The following is an 18,174-nucleotide window of genomic DNA, read 5'->3' as shown; positions in this document are numbered from 1 at the left end:
AAGCTTCCACCAACAGATGGGTGGTGGCTGCCCGTGAGATGCATTGGTCGGAATCAAACTCGGGTCTGCCACATGGAAGGTGAGAATTCTACCACTGAACTACCACCGCCCCCTGTATGCTTACGACAAGAGCTGTTGCATCAGCTGGGGCCAGAAAAGCCAAAAGGAACCATACTGAAAGACTGTCCATGTGTGCTTAGGAGGATGAGAATCTAAACAAAGGGTTTCTAAGTCAGGGACACATCGTTGGGGCTTACACATCCCGCCAGGGCACCCCAAAGAGAGGAAAGTACCAGAGTGGCAGGCGGGTGTGCCCCAGATTCTAGAGCCAACTCTGCCAGCCCCTCGCTGAGCCCCGCCAGGCAAGAAAGCCTGCATCCCTGAGTCTCAGGCTCTTCACCTTTTGAAAAAGGGAATGGCATGGATCAGCGTGTTTTGGGAAAGTGGCTGCACCCTCCCCACTCATCTGATCACAAGTCATCAAGGGAAAGAATGTTTACTTACAACCTGATCATCCCCTATCATTCACTCTTCTTTTTCCCAAACTCACAGACAACTTTAATTCAGTCAGCACGAATTCCAACTGACTGAGACATTTTGCCACCTGTCGCTGTTCTCATTCATTCTGCACTTCACCTAGAGCTAGATGGGCACCTTTGCAGAGAAGGAGGTTAACACCTAAGTAATTCATTCACCAGGCTTCAAGAGTCTCGGGGCTTGCAAGGAGACTACTCTTTTCTCCTTTATTGGGGGTTGGAGGGATGATTGTTTCTTCTAATCTCTGTTTTGGCTGGGGTGTGAATTATCCAGCTCCTCATTGACTCCCCCCTTTACAACTGCATCTTAGCCATTTACTGAGGGGCCTTCAAAGGCCATAAAGGAAATGCAAATTCCCAAGGACATGCCAACGCCCTTTCTCCCTTTCTTCTCTCTCCTCCTCCCTCTCCTTCTCTCTTCCTCTCATTCTCTATCATCTCCCTCTCCCTCTCTTCCTCTTTCCCTCTCTTTCAGAACTTTCTTGTTAGTCTCCATAGTGTCATCTCTGATTCACGGAGAGCCCACATACAACAGAATGAAACACTGCCAGGTCCTGCACCATCTTCAAGATCGTTGGCGTGCTCGAGTCCATTGTGGCAGCCAGTGTGCATTCTGAACGCCTTCCAATCTCAGAGGCTCATCTTCCAGCACTTTATCTGTTGTGACGATATTCTGTTGTGATCCATAGGCTTTCACTGGCTGATTTTTGAAAGTAGATTGTCAGGCCTTTCTTTCTAGTCTAGTCGGGAAGTTCCACTGAAACCTATCCACCACGGGTGACCCTGCTGGTATGTGAAATACTGATGGCATAGCTTCCATTATCACAGCAACACACAAGGCACTACAGTTCCACAAACTGACAGAAGGGGGGTAATGGCCACGTTTAAGTATGTTCCAGCATCGTGGCTGCAATGGTTAAGGTTGTGTGACAGCTTGGCTAGGCTGTGACGCTCAGTGGTTTGGCAGTTATCATGTAATCATCTCCGTAATGTGATCACCTCCATGATGGGATCTGCTGTGAGTAGCCAATCAGTAGAAAGGGATGGGGGGTGGGGGGGGCCTGCATCCAACGTAGGTGGACTTTCTGGCAAAGTTCTCAGGCTTTGGCTCACTCCTGTTCATCCTACCTCTGGTTCTTGGGACTTTAGCTAGCAGCTTACCTGCCGATCTTGGGATCTGTTGGCCCCCACAGCCTATGAGTCAGAGGTCTGTTGTCTGACCTGCTGGTCTTGGGTTTGCCAGCCCCTGAAGCTATGTGAGTCAGGTGAAGCCTCCAGCCTAATCCAGGGACTTGGGACCTTCCAGCCTCTACAACCTTGTGAACTATTTCCTCAATGTAAATCTCTCTCTCTATATATATATACATACAGGCACTTCACTGGTTTTGCTTCTCTAGAGAACCCAGCATAAGACAGTGGCTGGGCAGGACTGCAAGTCCCTGAGAACATCGTCTATTACAGACTCCTAGAATCTAGGAGAGAAACATGGCACAGTTCTTCTCTCAAAGCCCCCCAGAAGGGATCGACATGGCCAAAACCCTGATACCCTGATACAGACTTCTAGCCTCCAGAACTGTGAGGAAATAAGTTTCTGTTCTTTAAAGTCACCCACTTTTTGGCATTGCGTTACGGCAACCCCAAGTAACTAATGCATCTTCCAACCGACCCTGGGATTCTACCTTGAAACATGCACTTATCCTTTAAGAGAGAAAGACAGACAAAGGGAGGGAGAGAGAGAGACTGACAAACGGAGCAGACTGGACTCCAGAGCAGAGCTGCTAAGGAGAATCCATTTGAACAAAGGTGGCCCTGTAGAGCTTGGGTACTAACCAAAAGGTGGGCAGTTTGAATGTACCAGGTGCTCCTTGGAAACCCTATGGGGCAGTTCTACTCTGTCCTGTAGGATTGCTATGAGTGGGAATTGACCTCGATGGCAATGGGTTTGGTTTTGGTTTGGTGAATGGATGGGAGGGAGATCGTTTCAGATCTGATATGATGGAAACAAAGGGAGCCGACCTGCCCTGGGGCCAGTTTATCACCATTATACTGCTGTTTGTCATCCCTGCTAATGAAAGGCTCAGCAATCTACCTCTGAAAACTCAGCTGTTGGAAACCCTATGGAGCACCGTTTTACTCTGACAAAATGAGGTCGCTGTGAGTTGAAGCTGACACAAGAGCAACTGGTTTTGAACTGAAAGGCTGACAGGTGAACCCACCCAGAGGCACCTCGGAAGAAAGGCCTGGCAATCTGTTTCCAACAGGTGACAGCCACGAAAACCCTGTGGTAAGCGTTCTACTCTAACACATGTGGGGTCGCCTTGAGTCAGATTAGACTTTTGGCAACTGGTGAGGTGTGGTTTTGGTTAGGGCAGAGAGTCTACACTCTCCACCACTAAGCATAAAGACCCCGGCATCCTGCATCTATCTCCGTAGGCACACAGGGTGCACTTCCTAAGGGCAGGGCCGGCCGGCATTTTTATTAGCAATAATCTCAGCCTTCTTTTTATCTACAGATTTCAGACCACATAATCACCCTGGACGTCACAGAATGGAGGGAGGGCGGAGGAAAGAGGCTAAGAGGCTCTAAATCCCTGCTAACACTTGCTTCTTCCCTAGCAGCAAGATTAGAGCAGCCAGCAGCGTCGCATGTGTCAGACCCGTGGATGTGGGGGGCTGGCCAGGGCCTCAGGGGCAGCTCAGAGGGCAGTGCCTGGGCCCTGGGTGAGCTGGTCCAGGCAGAGCGGGAACTGACTCTCGCTCCTCCGGCCGTGAGCAGGCTAGGGACGCCACGCCAGCCAGGAAGGAAAAGTGTAGCGACCACCTGCCCCAGCTATGCTGAAGCAGAGCGAGCGGAGGAGGTCTTGGGGCTACAAGCCCTGGAGCACCTCGGATAGTGAGGATGCATCCCAGGCAGGGGGCAGCCACCACCGCAGAAGCATCTGCTCGGTGAGCGCGCGCTCCAACTCCCAGGCCAGCATCCCCCCGTGGACCGAGGGCAACTACAACTACTACATCGAGGAGGACGAGGATGGCGAGGAGGAGGACCCTTGGAAGGACGAGCCGGCAGAAGAGATCAGCAGCGCCCAAGCGGACCTCCTCTCTGACACTGCGTCCCTGTCGTCCACGCTGAACGTGAACGTGGGCGGCCACAGCTACCGCCTGGACTACGGCGAGCTGGCCTGCCACCCCAAGACGCGCCTGGGCCGCCTGGCCACCTCGGCCAGCCGCAGCCGCCAGCTGGGCCTGTGCGACGACTACGAGGAGCGCACGGACGAGTACTTCTTCGACCGCGACCCGGCCGTCTTCCAGCTGGTCTACAACTTCTACGCGTCGGGCGTGCTCCTGGTGCGCGACGACCTGTGCCCTCGCAGCTTCCTGGAGGAGCTGGGCTACTGGGGCGTGCGGCTCAAGTACACGCCGCGCTGCTGCCGCATCAGCTTCGAGGAGCGGCGCGACGAGCTGGCCGAGCAGCTGAAGATCCAGCACGAGCTGCGCGCCCAGGCGCAGGCCGAGGAGGCGGAGGAGCTCTTCAGCCACATGCGCTTCTATGGGCCGCAGCGCCGCCGCCTCTGGAACCTCCTGGAAAAGCCCTTCTCGTCGGTGGCCGCCAAGACTATCGGGGTGGCCTCCAGCCTCTTCGTGCTGATCTCCGTGGTGGCGCTGGCGCTCAACACGGTGGAGGAGATGCAGCCGGCGGGGGCGCGGGGCGCGGGGGGCAGCAGCGAGGCGCGGCCGCTGCTGGAGCACGTGGAGATGCTGTGCATCGCCTTCTTCACGCTGGAGTACCTGCTGCGCCTGGCCTCCACGCCTGACCTGCGGCGCTTCGCGCGCGGCGCGCTCAACCTGGTCGACCTGGTGGCCATCCTGCCGCTCTACCTGCAGCTGCTGCTGGAGGGCGTCACGGGCGAGGACGGCCAGAGTTCGGCGCGGGAGCACGACCTGGAGACGGTGGGCCGCGTGGGCAAGGTGGGCCAGGTGCTGCGCATCATGCGCCTCATGCGTATCTTGCGTATCCTCAAGCTGGCGCGCCACTCCACCGGGCTGCGCGCCTTCGGCTTCACGCTGCGCCAATGTTACCAGCAGGTGGGCTGCCTCCTGCTCTTCATCGCCATGGGCATCTTCGCCTTCTCGGCCGCCGTCTACTCCGTGGAGCACGACGTGCCCGGCACCAACTTCACCAGCATCCCCCACTCGTGGTGGTGGGCCGCGGTGAGTCCCACGGCCCCAGGCCCCACAGAAGCGGGGCTTCCCTGTCCTTGGTTATCCGGGCAAAGTCCTGGTCTGTCCGCAGCTTTGCAAAACGACCTCTACTCCCGCGTCTCATCACTGCCTCCTGCTGAGACAACAGGCGGGGCAAGGGCAGTCAACTGCAGTGGGGTCTGTTGCACGCAGGGGAGGGTGTTAAAGGGTTGGAAGGCAGAGACACTGTAGTCCGGTAAGTAACCGAATTTGACTTGGTCCTGTTGTTGTTGGGTGCCTGGAGTTGATTCTGAGTTTTAGCGACTGCATGAGACAGAGTAGAACTGCCCTGTAGGGTTTTCTTGGTTGTAAAAAAAAAAAAAAAAAATTTTTTTTTTAACCTTTACAGAAGCAGATTGCCAGGCCTTTCTCCTGTAGGGCTGCTGGGTGGATTGGAACTGCCAACCTTTCAGTTAGCAGCCAGACACTTAACAGTTGCACCTTCAGGGCTCCTTTGACTTGGTCCTAAACCCCAAAACCACACCCATTACGGTGGAGTCAATTCCAAGTCCTAGTGACCCTATAGGACAGAGCAGAAGTGCCCCATAGGGCTTCCAAGGAGCAGTTGGTGGATTCGAACCGCCGAGCTTTTGGTTAGCAGTGGTAGCTCTTAACCACTGTGCCACCAGGGCTCTGGCTTGCTCCTAGGAATCCCCAAACCCAGATTTAGTCAAAGTTCTGGGCGGGTGAATTTAAGGAGGATTCATTATTCATGTAGATGCAAGTGGTTTTTACCACTTCCTGAGCACCTGCTGTGTAAAGTGGAGTCCCAGGTGGTGCAAACAGTTAACGCGCTCAGCTGCTAACCAGGTAGGAGGTTCAAGTCCACCCAGAGGAGCCTTGGAAGAAGGCCCTGGCCATCTATTTTCAAAAAACCAGCCATTGAAAACCCTGTGCAACACAGTTCTACTCGGACACATGTGGGGTCGCCAAGAGTCCATTCAGCGGCAGCTGGATTTTGGTTCTGTACTGTGATCAGAGATGAAGAGTACCTGCTGCCAGTCCCACGTCTGCCAGTAGTTAACTGTGACCCGGAATAATTAACTGTGACACCTCGCCCCACAGTCTCTGGCCCTCAGTCTCCTCTTTGGAAGGGAAAGTTAGACGTATAGAGAAAGACCCTCAACGAGGTAGACTGACACAGTGGCTGCAACATTGGCCTCAAACAAAGCAATGATTGTGAGGATGGTGCAGGACTGGGGAGTATTTCATTCTGTTGAACGTAGGGTCGCTGTGAGTGGGAGGTGATTCAGTGGCTCCTAACAGCAACAGCAACAGTTCATTGACCCTCCGTTCTCTGGGAGTGGATTGTTCATGAGTACACCATGATTTGCAAGCTTTCCTCAGTGGTGGGATGACATTAGACTCCTCCTAAAAGAGCTAGCCAAAGGCCACTCCTCTGATCATATTCCACATGGCGAAAGGTCATCCCCATAGTAGATAAACCGTGTGTACAGATGGCACTGATGGAGGGTTACATGTCTCTAGCAGATGACATGCCCGTCGGCCGTGAGTAAAGCTAAAACCACAACGGAATTTTAGAGTCAATTTCCATCCACTGAAGTACCTTAAAGGGCACAGAATCTAGTGGGCTCTTTGATACTGCAGTTTTAACCGATAAAGCATTTTTACTTTTGGTATATTAATCTAATGATTTTGTTAAGAGTTCTATTACTAATATTGGATTTCCATTTTTTTAAAAAAGAGAATTTCTTGAAGTGAATGCCCAATGATCTTGCTTAATTTCCTGATCTATTTCGTGTACAACAAAGTTTAAAACTTCTAAAATGCTCCCTTTGTATCTCGACTGAAGGTATTTGACTCAGGATCAGTATTTTCCATACATTTTGCCATAAAAATTGATTCACCATTCAGTTTTTATCCTTAACATTGTTTTTTTTTTTTTTTTTTAACCAGCAATTGCTTTTGCCAAGGTGAGTTTTCTTCTGTGGCCGTTGTCTCTAGCAGGCACTGTTTTCACAGGCTGGATTTTGCCCATCTCAGCCTGACCATGTGCAGTTCTGGCCTTTGCCCAATTTATTCTCTGAGAATTATTTATACTAGTAAAATCATGAATTAGATAAAAGACTGGTAACTTGCCTTTTGTTTCTAAACTAATATGAAGACATGAGAACAGTACACACAGTAAGAGCAGTCCCCCTCGGGTGTTCTAAGGCTGCTCTATTCCCCAGGACTGATACATCGTTAATCCAATTCTTCTCTGTACTTCCCGTTACACTGCATCATGTGTACTAAGCATCCCTGTTCTCGGTAGAGCAGAGAGAATAGATCACTGTTAAAATTACATGGACAAAATGCCTTGTGTCAGATGTGTAGGTCCAAAGTGAAAAGATGCCCAATAGTGGGACCAGTTCCTCACGTAAGCGCAGAAATCTATCTTACTCACTTATCCAGCAAAAAACTGTTTAGTGCCTCCCACGCGCCAAGTAGGGCACTCAAGACTGAAAACGCAAAACCACAAAACCAGGCAACCCCACGTGCTACAGAGTAGAACTGTTTCCCAGGGCTTTCAAGGCAAGATCGCCCTGCCTGTCTTCCTAGGCACCTGTGAGTGAATTTGAACTGTCAACCTTTCGGCTAGTACTTAAGTGCTTAACCCTTTCCACCATCCAGGGATTCCTCTTTAGGTTAGTAATGGAGTGCAAAGAGCTCTGGTAGCACAGTGGTTAAGTGCTTGGCTGCTAACCGAAAGCTCGGCAGTTTGAACCCACCAGCCGCTCCACGGGAGAAAGACGTGGCAGTCAGCTCCTGTAATGATCATAGCCTAGGAAACCTTATGGGGCAGTTCTACTCTGTCCTATAGGGTCACTATGAGTCAGAATTGACTTGACAACATACAGCAACAGTTGAGTGCAAACCATTTGCTCCACCCAGAGACCTCTACGAAGGATATGGAGTGAGAGAAAAAAGGGTATAGTTCCTTCCTTCAGGAAACTTACATTCTAGCGGACGAAGACAGATAAATATTTTCAGATATTTGTGTGTCCTTTGTAGGATGATGGAGCCCTGGTGGTGCAGTGGTTAAGAGGTTGGTTGCTAACCAAAAGGTTGGCAGTTGGAATCCACTAGCTGCTCCTTGGAAACTTTATGGGGCAGTTCTACTCTGTCTATAGGGTCACTATGAGTCAGAATCTACTTGATGGCAGCGGGGCTTTTTGATTTTTGTAGGATAATAGAATGGCGAGGGACTTGGGTGGTGGAATCTACCTTTGATGAGATAGTCAGAGAAGCCATACTAGAGAAGGTGATATTTGAGCTGAAATTTGAATGATGAGAAGATACTCATCGAAATACGCATGGCTAAATAGACATGAGAATCTGAGACATGGAATCCTACAAGTTACTCCGATCCAGTGGTCTCCAGCCATTTTATCGATCATACACCTCATAAAGTAAAAGGTTGTGCGCATACACCCATGATAAATATATATTTAGTTATTTAAAAATTATATAACTTTATTGTTCACTTGTTGCCATGATAATGCCGCATCACAAACAACCCAAAAACTCAGTGGGCTCACACATTAAGCATTTATTTAGTTCACAAGTTGGCAAGTCAGCGGTTTGGGCTGGCCTAAACTAGAAGGTTCTTCTAATCTGGGCTGGGCTCACGCACACGTCTGAGGGCCAGCTGGCTGACTCTGGGCCACACGTCCCCCACCTTCCAGCAGGCACGTACCTCTGGCTGTCGTACTGGGTAAGAGAGAACACGCAAACCCAGCCATGCAAGCACTTCTGCTCATGGCACTCGCTCAGTCCGTTGGCCAAAGCAAGTCACATGGCCAAACTCAGCATCAAGGGGTAGAGCAGGTTAGCCCGCCCACTGTAGGAGGGCACCGCCAGCTTGGATGGCAGAGAGCTTAGATATAGGAAGATACAAAGAATTAGGTCCAGTAATACAGTCATTCTACTGCACTAGTGGTTCAGTGGTAGAATTCTCGCCTTCCATGCAGGAGGCCAGAGTTCAATTCCTGGCCAAGGCACCGGATGCACAGCCACCACCCATCTGTCAGTGGAAACCCTGGTGGTGCAGTGGTTAAGAGCTAACCAAAACGTTAGCAGTTCAAATCCACCAGGTGCTCCTTGGAAACTCTATGGGGTAGTTCTACTCTGTCCTATAGGATCACTCTGAGTTGGAAGCGACTGTACAGCAACGGGTTTGGTTTGGTTTTTGGTATGATGCTGAAGAGGTTTCAGCAGAGCTTCCAGACTAAGAGAGACCAGGAAGAAAGGCCTGGTAACCTACTTGCAAAAATCAGCCAATGAAACCCAGCGGATCACAAAGGTGCAATCTGCAGCCTATCATGGGGATGGCACAGAGCCAGGAAGCATTTCATTCAGTTGTGTGTGAGGTCTCCATGAGGCGGGGGCCAGCTTAAAGGCAGCTAACGACAACTGCAGCAGTATATTACTGCTCAAATATGTTATGCACATCAGAAAACATGTACTCGCAAGTTGGAATTTTAAAGATAAGAAAAATATGGCGGGTGTTTTCTTCCACCACACCGGTGCTGTATCCCTTGTGGAGTATTTACCCCGTATTAAAGACAGAGTCTCTAATCTGTTCTTTTCTGTGTTTACAGTACTTTTAGATAACCCCCAATCTGATTTGCTTTTAATGACCATCCCTCTCTCTGCTGCCAAGAATCTTGCAACCTTCCTCTGTAATTCAGCTCTTGGGTTTTAAGAGAAATACAGTAATTTTCGTTATTGTGAATTGTGCTACAGCTGCAGAACAAATCCCTCCTGGCCAGTTATGCCTGCAAATGCTTGTGCAGAGGGATACAAGACAGACCCAACTTACTCATCTGTCAAACAGAGGTTATTTGTGAGCATAAATGTAATAGGAAACATCTGTAAAATGCTCACCCCAATAAATAGAAGCTACCATATCTGAGTAGTTCGCTAGTCTTCATCACATGGAAGCAATAACTTTCGCTTCCAGCATCGTTGTAGGGAAAATAAAACAGAAGTGATTCCTTCTCTCCTGGGGGAAAGAGAGAGACTGTGATCCATACAAAAGGGCCAGCTGTTAGGTCTCCCAGACCTTCGGAGTGTCCGGATCGACAGGCCCCCGCCTGGAGCGATTCTAGCCACATTGGGGCTGTCCGGGTTCCATGGGTGTGGGAACTGCGTGGCACAGCTCAGCAAGAACAATTAGCTCTATGATGAAGCCCTAAGCCTTGGCCTTCTGGGTGGGTGTGTTTTTAAATAAATCTGAGCAATCAACCACTTCCTTGTGAGCTTTCCAGAGCAAGTTAAACTTGTAAAAACCAAACAGGAAACTATGTCATGAGCGCATTCCTTCAAAAACGAACAAAAACTCTTCATGTAAAAAATTGACCTTTAACTGAGACATCCGACCCGTCCCCGTTCCACCTCTGTTTTCCTAAATAAAGTACGTGATCGTTTCTTTGCAAGGACGTGGCACTTACAAGCCCACTGAGATTTAGTGATTGATGGAGAGATTGCTTTGAAGAGGCTCATTTGGAAGGTGAATTCAGGTAACAGCCAGGAAAACAGAAACCAAGTTGGGTTTTTCATAAGGCATGGTTGCGGGGTGGGGGAATTGGAGTTGGAAGGCTGGAAGAGCAAAACGGGGGAGCAGAAGTAACCCAGAGATCAGTAGCTGCAGGAAATAGCTGTCAGCCCTAGAACTGGGGGAACAGGGAGCAAAGGCAGTGTTACCAGATCCAAGGAGCAGACTGTGTGGCTGTTGCTGGGACCCCGGAGGGGGCACCATGAGGTTACGTCATGGTGTTGAAAGATGCCAGAGCTATAGCTGTCTGCCGTTGTTGGCAGGATGATGACAGGACCAAAAAACAGTAATAAAAAACCCCAGTTGTCGTTGAATTGATCCTTACTCATGGCAACCCCATGTGAGTCGGAATAGAACTGTGCTCCTTAGGGTTCTCAGTGGCTGATTTTTGGGGCAATACATCACCAGGCCCTTCTTCCAAGGTGCTATGGGTGCACTTGAACCTCCAACCTTTTGGTTAGCAGCAGAGCACTTTAGAATAGAGACTCCTATCCCCTCTTCCCGCCTTCCAGTCTCCTACCACTGTTTCCCATTGGTAGAAAGCAAACAGAGAACAGCGGCAAGGGCGTCTGGGAAGTGTAGTTGGCAACTCCCAGGTGCTGAGTTACAGGAAAAGAGTTCAGAAGGGTGACGGGCTTGGGGCTGACAGACAGCGGGTGCATATCTGACACAGAAGGCATTAAAGTTCTCCTGGCACCTCCAGAAATAGCACCCCAAGTCAAAAAACAAACCCACTGCTGTTGATTTTGACTCACAGTGACTCTATAGGACAGAGTAGACCTGCCCCACGGGGTTTCCAAGGCTGTACTCTTTATGGAAGGTAACTGCCACATCATTCTCCCTCGGAGCAGTTGGTGTGTTCGAACTGATGACCTTTTGGTTAGCAGCCGAGCGCTTCAGCAGCAGGCGACCAGGGCTCCCTTCAGAAATAGCCCAGGAGCTATAAATGGGACAGAGGCTAGTAGGCACTTTAATCCCTTTTTATCTTATAGGCTGATGCCCTTTTGTCTCCTTAAACTATGCTTCTCCTGTTGGCCACGATGGCTGGGGCGGGCACCGCAGAGCTGTGGCGGCAGGGAGAAGTCCCAAGGAAGCCGAGGGTGCTGACTGGCTCATGACTGCGGACCTTGCTCTGGACAGATGAACAGATCCCCAGACTTGCATTATTATGGTTTTGCCTTACCCCAGGCACCAGTTAACCAGCTGCTGCCCAGGACGGAGCGTGGACGATGAGGTGGAGGGATACAGAGGAAGGAAAAGAATCACACGAAGCGCCTGTTTTAAAAGTTCGCTCCAGTCTTAACATTGGTTTTACTTTACTCCTGACCCCAACTTTTTTTTCTTTTGGCTGACCTTAGATTGAAAAGTCAAAAGCTAAGAGTCGGGACTGACTTGATAGCAACTAACAACAACAACAACAACTAGTTTCCCCCGAGGCATCTCTGGGGGGTGCACGTGGTTACCTGCTTGACTACTAGCTGGAGGGCTGGCAGTTCCAACCCACTCAGAGGTGCCTTGGGAGACAGGTCTGGCTGTCTGCTTCCGAAAGCTCACAGCTTTGAAAACCCTATGGAGCAAGCAGTTCTACTCTGCACACAGGGGGCTGCCATGAGCCGGGATGGACTCGACGGCAACTAATAACAACGGCAACGGTTTTCCCAAAGAATCTGAGGTGGTAAAGGCTGAAAGTTTGGGCTAATATTATTACACAACCAAATGTTGTCCTTCGAAGGATTCAACTTTAAAAACCTCTCCTTAGCCCATCCATGCTGCTGTCGCCGTAGTTTTGGAATCCCTCTTTTGGGTTATCATCTGCACAGAAGATTCAGTGGCCTGATCTTGCTGCAGATAATCTTATCCACCCTGGTGGTTAGCTCTAGGTGCCGATCTTACACTCAAGCGGCTTTTAACTATTTTTGAATATTGACTCCACCCTCAAAAAGGTAAAGACTTAGCCCCATTACAAAGCAGCAAGTGGACATGTCAGAGGCCCTGGAGATAATTCTTCGATGGAATTCCAAGCATGTTTTGATCAGTGGAAGTAGTGTTAGAATGAGGTCATGGGTGACCACCTTGCGGGGAACGATAACCCTCACCTATATATTAAAGTTCTGACATGTTTGCCACTGGTACCATAAGGGGGAGGTGGTGAGTCCCTGAGTGCAAACAGTAATGTGCTCTGCTGCTAACCTGAAGGTTGGAGGTTCAAGTCCACACAGAGGCACCTCAGAAGAAAGGCCTGGTGATCTACTGCCAAAAAAATCAGCCATCAAAAACCCCATGGAGCACAACTGGTTAGCTGGTGCACAGGGCAAAGCACCATTTCCACAGCCTAACCCACCAGCCGCTCCTTGGAACCGTAAGGGGTGGTTCTAGTCTGTTGCTATGAGTTGGAATCAACTCGACGGCAGCTAGTTTGTTTTTGTTTTTGTTTTTTTAATGGGTCGAATAAGCCTAAGAACTAACATTATTGCTCGAACACCCTGTGCCCAGCACGCATTCAGTTCCCATAACCACCCTATGAGCCAAAACCAAAACCAAACCCGTTACCGTGGAGTCGATTCCGATACGTAGAGACCCTATAGCACAGAGCAGAATGGCCCCATAGGATTTGCAAGGCCCTGGTGGCACAGTGGTTACCAGCTCATCTGCTAACCAAAAGGTGGAGTTTGAATCCACCAGCCACTCCTTGGAAAACCTAGGGAGCAATTCTATTCTGTCGTATAGAGTCTCTATGAGTCTGAATCGACTAGAAGGCAATGGCTTTTTTTTTAATATATAAATCTTTACAGAAGCAAACTGCCACATCTTTCTCCCACGGGGCAGCTGGCGGGTTTGAACCACCGATCTTCTGGTTAGCAGCCAAGTGCTCAACCACTGCACCACCAGGACTCCTTTTTGACAACCCTGTGAAGTAGGTTCTATTCTTATCCCCATATTTCAGAAGGAGAGACTGAGGCATAGACAATTTAGGAGGCTTGCCCAAACCACATAACTGGGAAGTGGATTCAGACCCACTTAGTCAAGTGCCGTGCTCATTTCCTTAGCGTGGTCTGCACCCCCCTGCCTCTTTTCGGTGCTTGCTCGCATCCTTCCACGGTGGAAAGGGGCAGTCCAGTCTCAGCAGGCCCCTCACTGCAGATGGAGCAGCAAGAGACGGTGAGTCACCCGCCCCAACAGGAGGTGCACGCTTTCCCTTTCTACGAGCTGGTGCGGCTGTGGTTCTCATTAGCTCCCCAGATGTGGCCAGCCGGTTCACTTCTCCACTTCATTCTAACCACAGACACACTGATTCAGGTTCAAACCAGCCCTTACAGCATCCGAACAAAAGGTCTAACGGCCACCTTGCTGCCAACCAAGAAGGTGGCTTTGTACATTGACTGCCACTCGCCGGAAAATTGTGATGATAACTACACAAATCGATGAAGCAAATGGTGCATCCTGGCAGTGTGCAACGCACAATTTTTACAACGGTCAGCAACCACCAGTAAAAAGAAAAGCCAGTTGCCATCCAGTCAGCTCTGACTCAGGACAACCCCATGTGTGTCATAGTGGAACTGCGCTCCCTAGGGTTTTCAATGGCTGATTTTTTCAGAAGTAGATCTCCACACTTTTCTTCCAAGGCACCTCTGGGTGGACTCAACCCTAGCTTGCCAATCTCTGCTCTAAAGGAAACCGACTCACATATGTTTTCTACGTTGTATAATAAGTACTGAGTGATTATATCTAAGCCTTTATGAGGCTTTTTAAAAATTTCTTGGTTAAAAAGTAGTGGAAACCCCCTGCCCTTATGGCTGAGATTAAACTCTAAAAATTTTGGAGAATCCTGAGGTAGAAGCCAGATGTGGTTAGGGGCCACCAAGTCGGCTTTCCACGCACGACGGAATGAAATGCTGCCAGGCCCTGCGCCATCCTCGTGATCAGTTGCAGATTGGACCTTTGTGACCCGCAGGGTTTTCATGGAATGATTTTCAGAAGCAGATCGCCAGGCCTTTCTTCCCAGGTACCTCTGGGAGACTTGAACCTCCAGACTTTCGCTTAGCAGCTGAGCGTGTTAACCATCTGCACCACCCAGAACTCCCTGTAAGCAAGAACTCTGCCTGAAGGCTTCTATTAATTTAGCCAGTAGTCTGGGGACCGAAGGGAATCTTAGCACATGAGGCGTAGAAAACAGGCCCCTGGGGTCCTTCTCTGGGCTTTTTCTGGCTACACTGACTGATAACTACTCCCGTGGGTATCTGCATTTTAAAACAGAAGCTTGTTAACCCAAATAAATCGCTAATTAGTGGAACTTAAAGCAGTGTGACAAGAGTGATGGGAAGAATTTCATGCAGGGTGAGCATATTTTTGGTCGGTGATGTCATACAAAAGTCCCTTCATAAAATAATAGTATGTTTCTCCGGATATTTGCCATTAAAGCATCTGCATGTAAAATTTCTCACCTGAACTACATAACAACTCTGAGAAGTATTATAACTGCATTTTAAAGATGAGAAGAGAACGATGGCAGAGTTTGTTCACTGCCTTCACTATACCCAATAAAAAAAAAAAAAATTATTATTATTTTTTTTTACTTGGCTTAAAACCCAAAGGAAACAAACCTGTTGCCATCGAGTCAGTTCCATCTCATGATGACCCATGTGTGTCGGAGTAGAACTGTGCCCCACAGGTTTTCAGTGACTGATTGGCTAGTAACCAAAAGTTTGGTGGTTTGAACCCACCCAGAGGAGCCTTGGAAGAAAGGCCCAGAGATCTGCTCCTGAGGCCACAGCCAAGAAGACCCGGGGAGCACAGCTGTACTCTGATGCACATGGGGTCACCATGAGTTGGTGTCGACTCGGCTGCAGCTGGATTGGTTTTGGTTGGATCTTTTGGAAATAGATCACCAGGCCTGTCTTCCGAGGGGGTTCCAACCACCAACTTTTGGTTAGTACCTGAATGCTCAACCATTTGCTGAAATATTTTTATATATGGAATATATATGTTTGTATTTATAAACAGATATATTTACATGCTTAATTTACACATTTGTATTTCATAAATACAACTCTATATAAATATAAACATACATAGGAAATATGTATCATGTTTTTCACCTTGTTTTGCTCAGCATTTTAGTCTTTTGAAATGTATATGAAATAAAATATAAATATAATATGAAATATATAAATGTGTAAGTGAAGTATGCATATTTCATATACGTATGAAATATATATGTAGGAAATACATTTATGTGTGAAACACATCTTTATGTGTGAACACATGTTCCACACGTCCATTATCTTATTTAGTCTTCATGAGACTCCTGAGGAAACCCTGGTGGTGTAGTGGTTAAGAGCTACGGCTGCTAACCAAAAGGTCAGCAGTTTGAATCCACCAGGGGCTCCTTGGAAACTCTATGGGGCAGTTCCACTCTGTCATATAGGGTCACTATGAGTCACTAATCGCCTCAACAGCAGTGAGTTTTGAGTTTTTGAGACTCCTGAGAGTGAGGTGTTACCCTCCGGTTTTAGACGAAGAAAGCAAGGGTCTGAGTGTCTTGCCCAAGGTCAGAGTAAGGACTTGAACCAGGTCGGACTGGTTCTAGGAGCCCTGGTGACTCAGTGGTTACAGTGCTCAACTGCTAACTGCGTCAGTGGTTTGAAACCACCAGCAGCTCTGCAGAAGAAAGATACGGCAGGCTACTTCCGTAAAGATTTATAGCCTTGGCCACCCTCTGGGGTTGCTTGGAGTCATAATCATCTCAAAGGCAGTGAGTGGTGGGTCTGACTGGTTTTAAGCTCAAACTCCAGTACATTTGTAACGTAGACAAACCTAGGAAGCCTGTTCGAAAAACTGACTGCAGCTGAGGGGAGACAAGGGCCAACATATATTGAGCACAGCCTACACCAGGAGTTTACAGTGTTGGGGTACAAACCAAAAGGTTGGAGATTCAAGTTCATCTAGAGGCACCTCTGAAGAAAGGCCTGGCGATCTACTTCCAAAAAGTCATCTATTGACAAACTCTACAGATCACAGTTCTTCCCTGATGCATACAGGGTCACCATGTGTCTGCAACTGGTCTGGTTATTTTTTTGGCTACACATGCATCTTATGTGCACGTCACAACCACCCTTTAAAGAAGGTCTCATTTCCCCTCTATCATACATAAGAAAACTTACAAGTGATAGTCAAGATCTAAACCCACGTCTTCCAGCTCCAAAGCCTGTGTTCTTTCCATGACTCAGGTCTTGGAGGCAAACGTTCTGTCCCAGTGCCGCTCCATGGAGAGCTGTTATGTGACCCACATACACCTCCAGGGAGACAGAGAACCCACATGCCTGCTTCTCCCCCTTTCTTCTCCTCCCTTGCTAACAGCCCCATCCCTTCTGCCTTCCCCTACAGGTGAGCATCTCCACTGTGGGCTATGGAGACATGTACCCCGAGACCCACCTGGGCAGGCTCTTTGCCTTCCTCTGCATTGCTTTTGGGATCATTCTCAACGGGATGCCTATCTCCATCCTCTACAACAAGTTCTCTGACTACTATAGCAAGCTCAAGGCTTACGAGTACACGGCCATTCGGAGGGAGCGGGGAAAGGTGGACTTCCTGCAGAGAGCCAGGAAGAAGATGGCTGAATGCTTGGCTGCAAGCAACCCGCAGCCCACCCCCAGGCAAGAGAACTAATATTCAGTAGAACATGCTGCTGGTAGAGCCCATGAACTTCAAAGCTGCATTGCTCCATCTTTATTTATTATCAGGATTGTCCATGAAAGGACACGTGAAGCAGGCATTCCCAAAGGGCATTCCATTCAGAAGTTCTACCACTAGAAATGCTCATTTTGGCCCAGACTCAGACTGCCTGGCATTGCTCTGTATCTGTGCTATGTGAGAGTCTGCCCTTCCTGATGACATGGATATTGAAAACTACTAGAGAAGAGCAACATCTTAGAATTCTGTTGTAGCTCCTCATGGCACCTAGCTCGATAAGTATGTTTGGACTTGAGTTGACTTGAGAAGATTAGCCTTGTTTAAAGGAAAAAAAAAAAAAGTCTTAAATTTCTAGACCAAGGGAGTGTTGCAGCAAGAACTATATGGGGTTGGGAGCTAGACCAACCTAGATCAGAATCCCAGAATGACCAGCTGTATGGTTTTGGGCAAGTTACTTTAATCCTCTGAGGCTCAGTTTCTCTAACTGTAAAGTGTAGATAAGAAGACCTACCTTGTAATACAATCATGGGGACTGGAGATCATATTTGTAAGTGCCCAATAAATGATAGCTGTTAAAATTATTTCAGTGGCTGCTCTGTAGTAGATTCTCTGGACCAGTGGTTTTCAACCAAGGGCAAATTTTCCCGTTATGGGACATTTGGCAATGTCTAGGTCCCTGGGAAGGAGCCCTGGTAGGGCTGGTGATTAAGGGCTCGGCTACTAAATGAAAGGTTGGTGGTTTGAACCCACCAGCCATACCATGGGAGAACAACGTGGCAGTCAGCTTCAGCAAAGATTACAGCCTAGAAAACCCTATGGGGCAGTTCTACTCTGTCCTATAGGATCACTATGAGTCGGAATTGACTAGACGGCACACAACAACAACAGATCCCTGGAAACACTGGTGGTGTAGGAAACCCTGATGGCCTAGTGCTTAAGAGTTTGGCTACTAACCAAAAGGTCAATAGTTTGAATCCACCAGGCACTCCTTGGAAACCCTATGGGGCAGCTCTACTCTGGCCTATAGGGTCCCTATAAGTTGGAATCAACTTGACGGCAAGAGGTTTTTTCTTTTTTGGGCGGTAGCACAAATGGTTTGCCTTAGGCTACTAACCAAAAGGTTGGTGGTTCTAATCCACTCAGGGGTGC

The 18,174-nt window shown here is 48.8% G+C and overlaps 1 protein-coding gene across 1 annotated transcript; it reads left to right on the top strand.

Moving 5' to 3' along the window:
* The first annotated feature begins 3,368 nt into the window (after positions 1 to 3,368).
* Positions 3,369 to 17,012, top strand: KCNV2 (potassium voltage-gated channel modifier subfamily V member 2). The gene is made up of 2 exons (XM_049897293.1): positions 3,369 to 4,745; positions 16,720 to 17,012. Exons 1-2 carry the CDS (start codon positions 3,369 to 3,371, stop codon positions 16,999 to 17,001), a joined length of 1,659 nt encoding a protein of 552 aa, XP_049753250.1. The 3' UTR covers positions 17,002 to 17,012.
* The last annotated feature ends 1,162 nt before the right edge of the window (positions 17,013 to 18,174 follow it).

The sequence above is a fragment of the Elephas maximus genome, chromosome 9, assembly GCF_024166365.1.
Source record: "Elephas maximus indicus isolate mEleMax1 chromosome 9, mEleMax1 primary haplotype, whole genome shotgun sequence".
Lineage (NCBI taxonomy): Eukaryota > Metazoa > Chordata > Mammalia > Proboscidea > Elephantidae > Elephas > Elephas maximus.
This window is presented reverse-complemented; position numbering and strand designations above follow the sequence as displayed.

Bases quoted from the DNA above. Each gene is read 5' to 3' on its own strand.
- KCNV2 (XM_049897293.1), top strand. From the start codon at position 3,369: ATGCTGAAGCAGAGCGAGCGGAGGAGGTCTTGGGGCTACAAGCCCTGG. The intron at 4,746-16,719 runs GTGAGTCCCACG...CTTCCCCTACAG, and splicing joins ACTCGTGGTGGTGGGCCGCG to GTGAGCATCTCCACTGTGGG.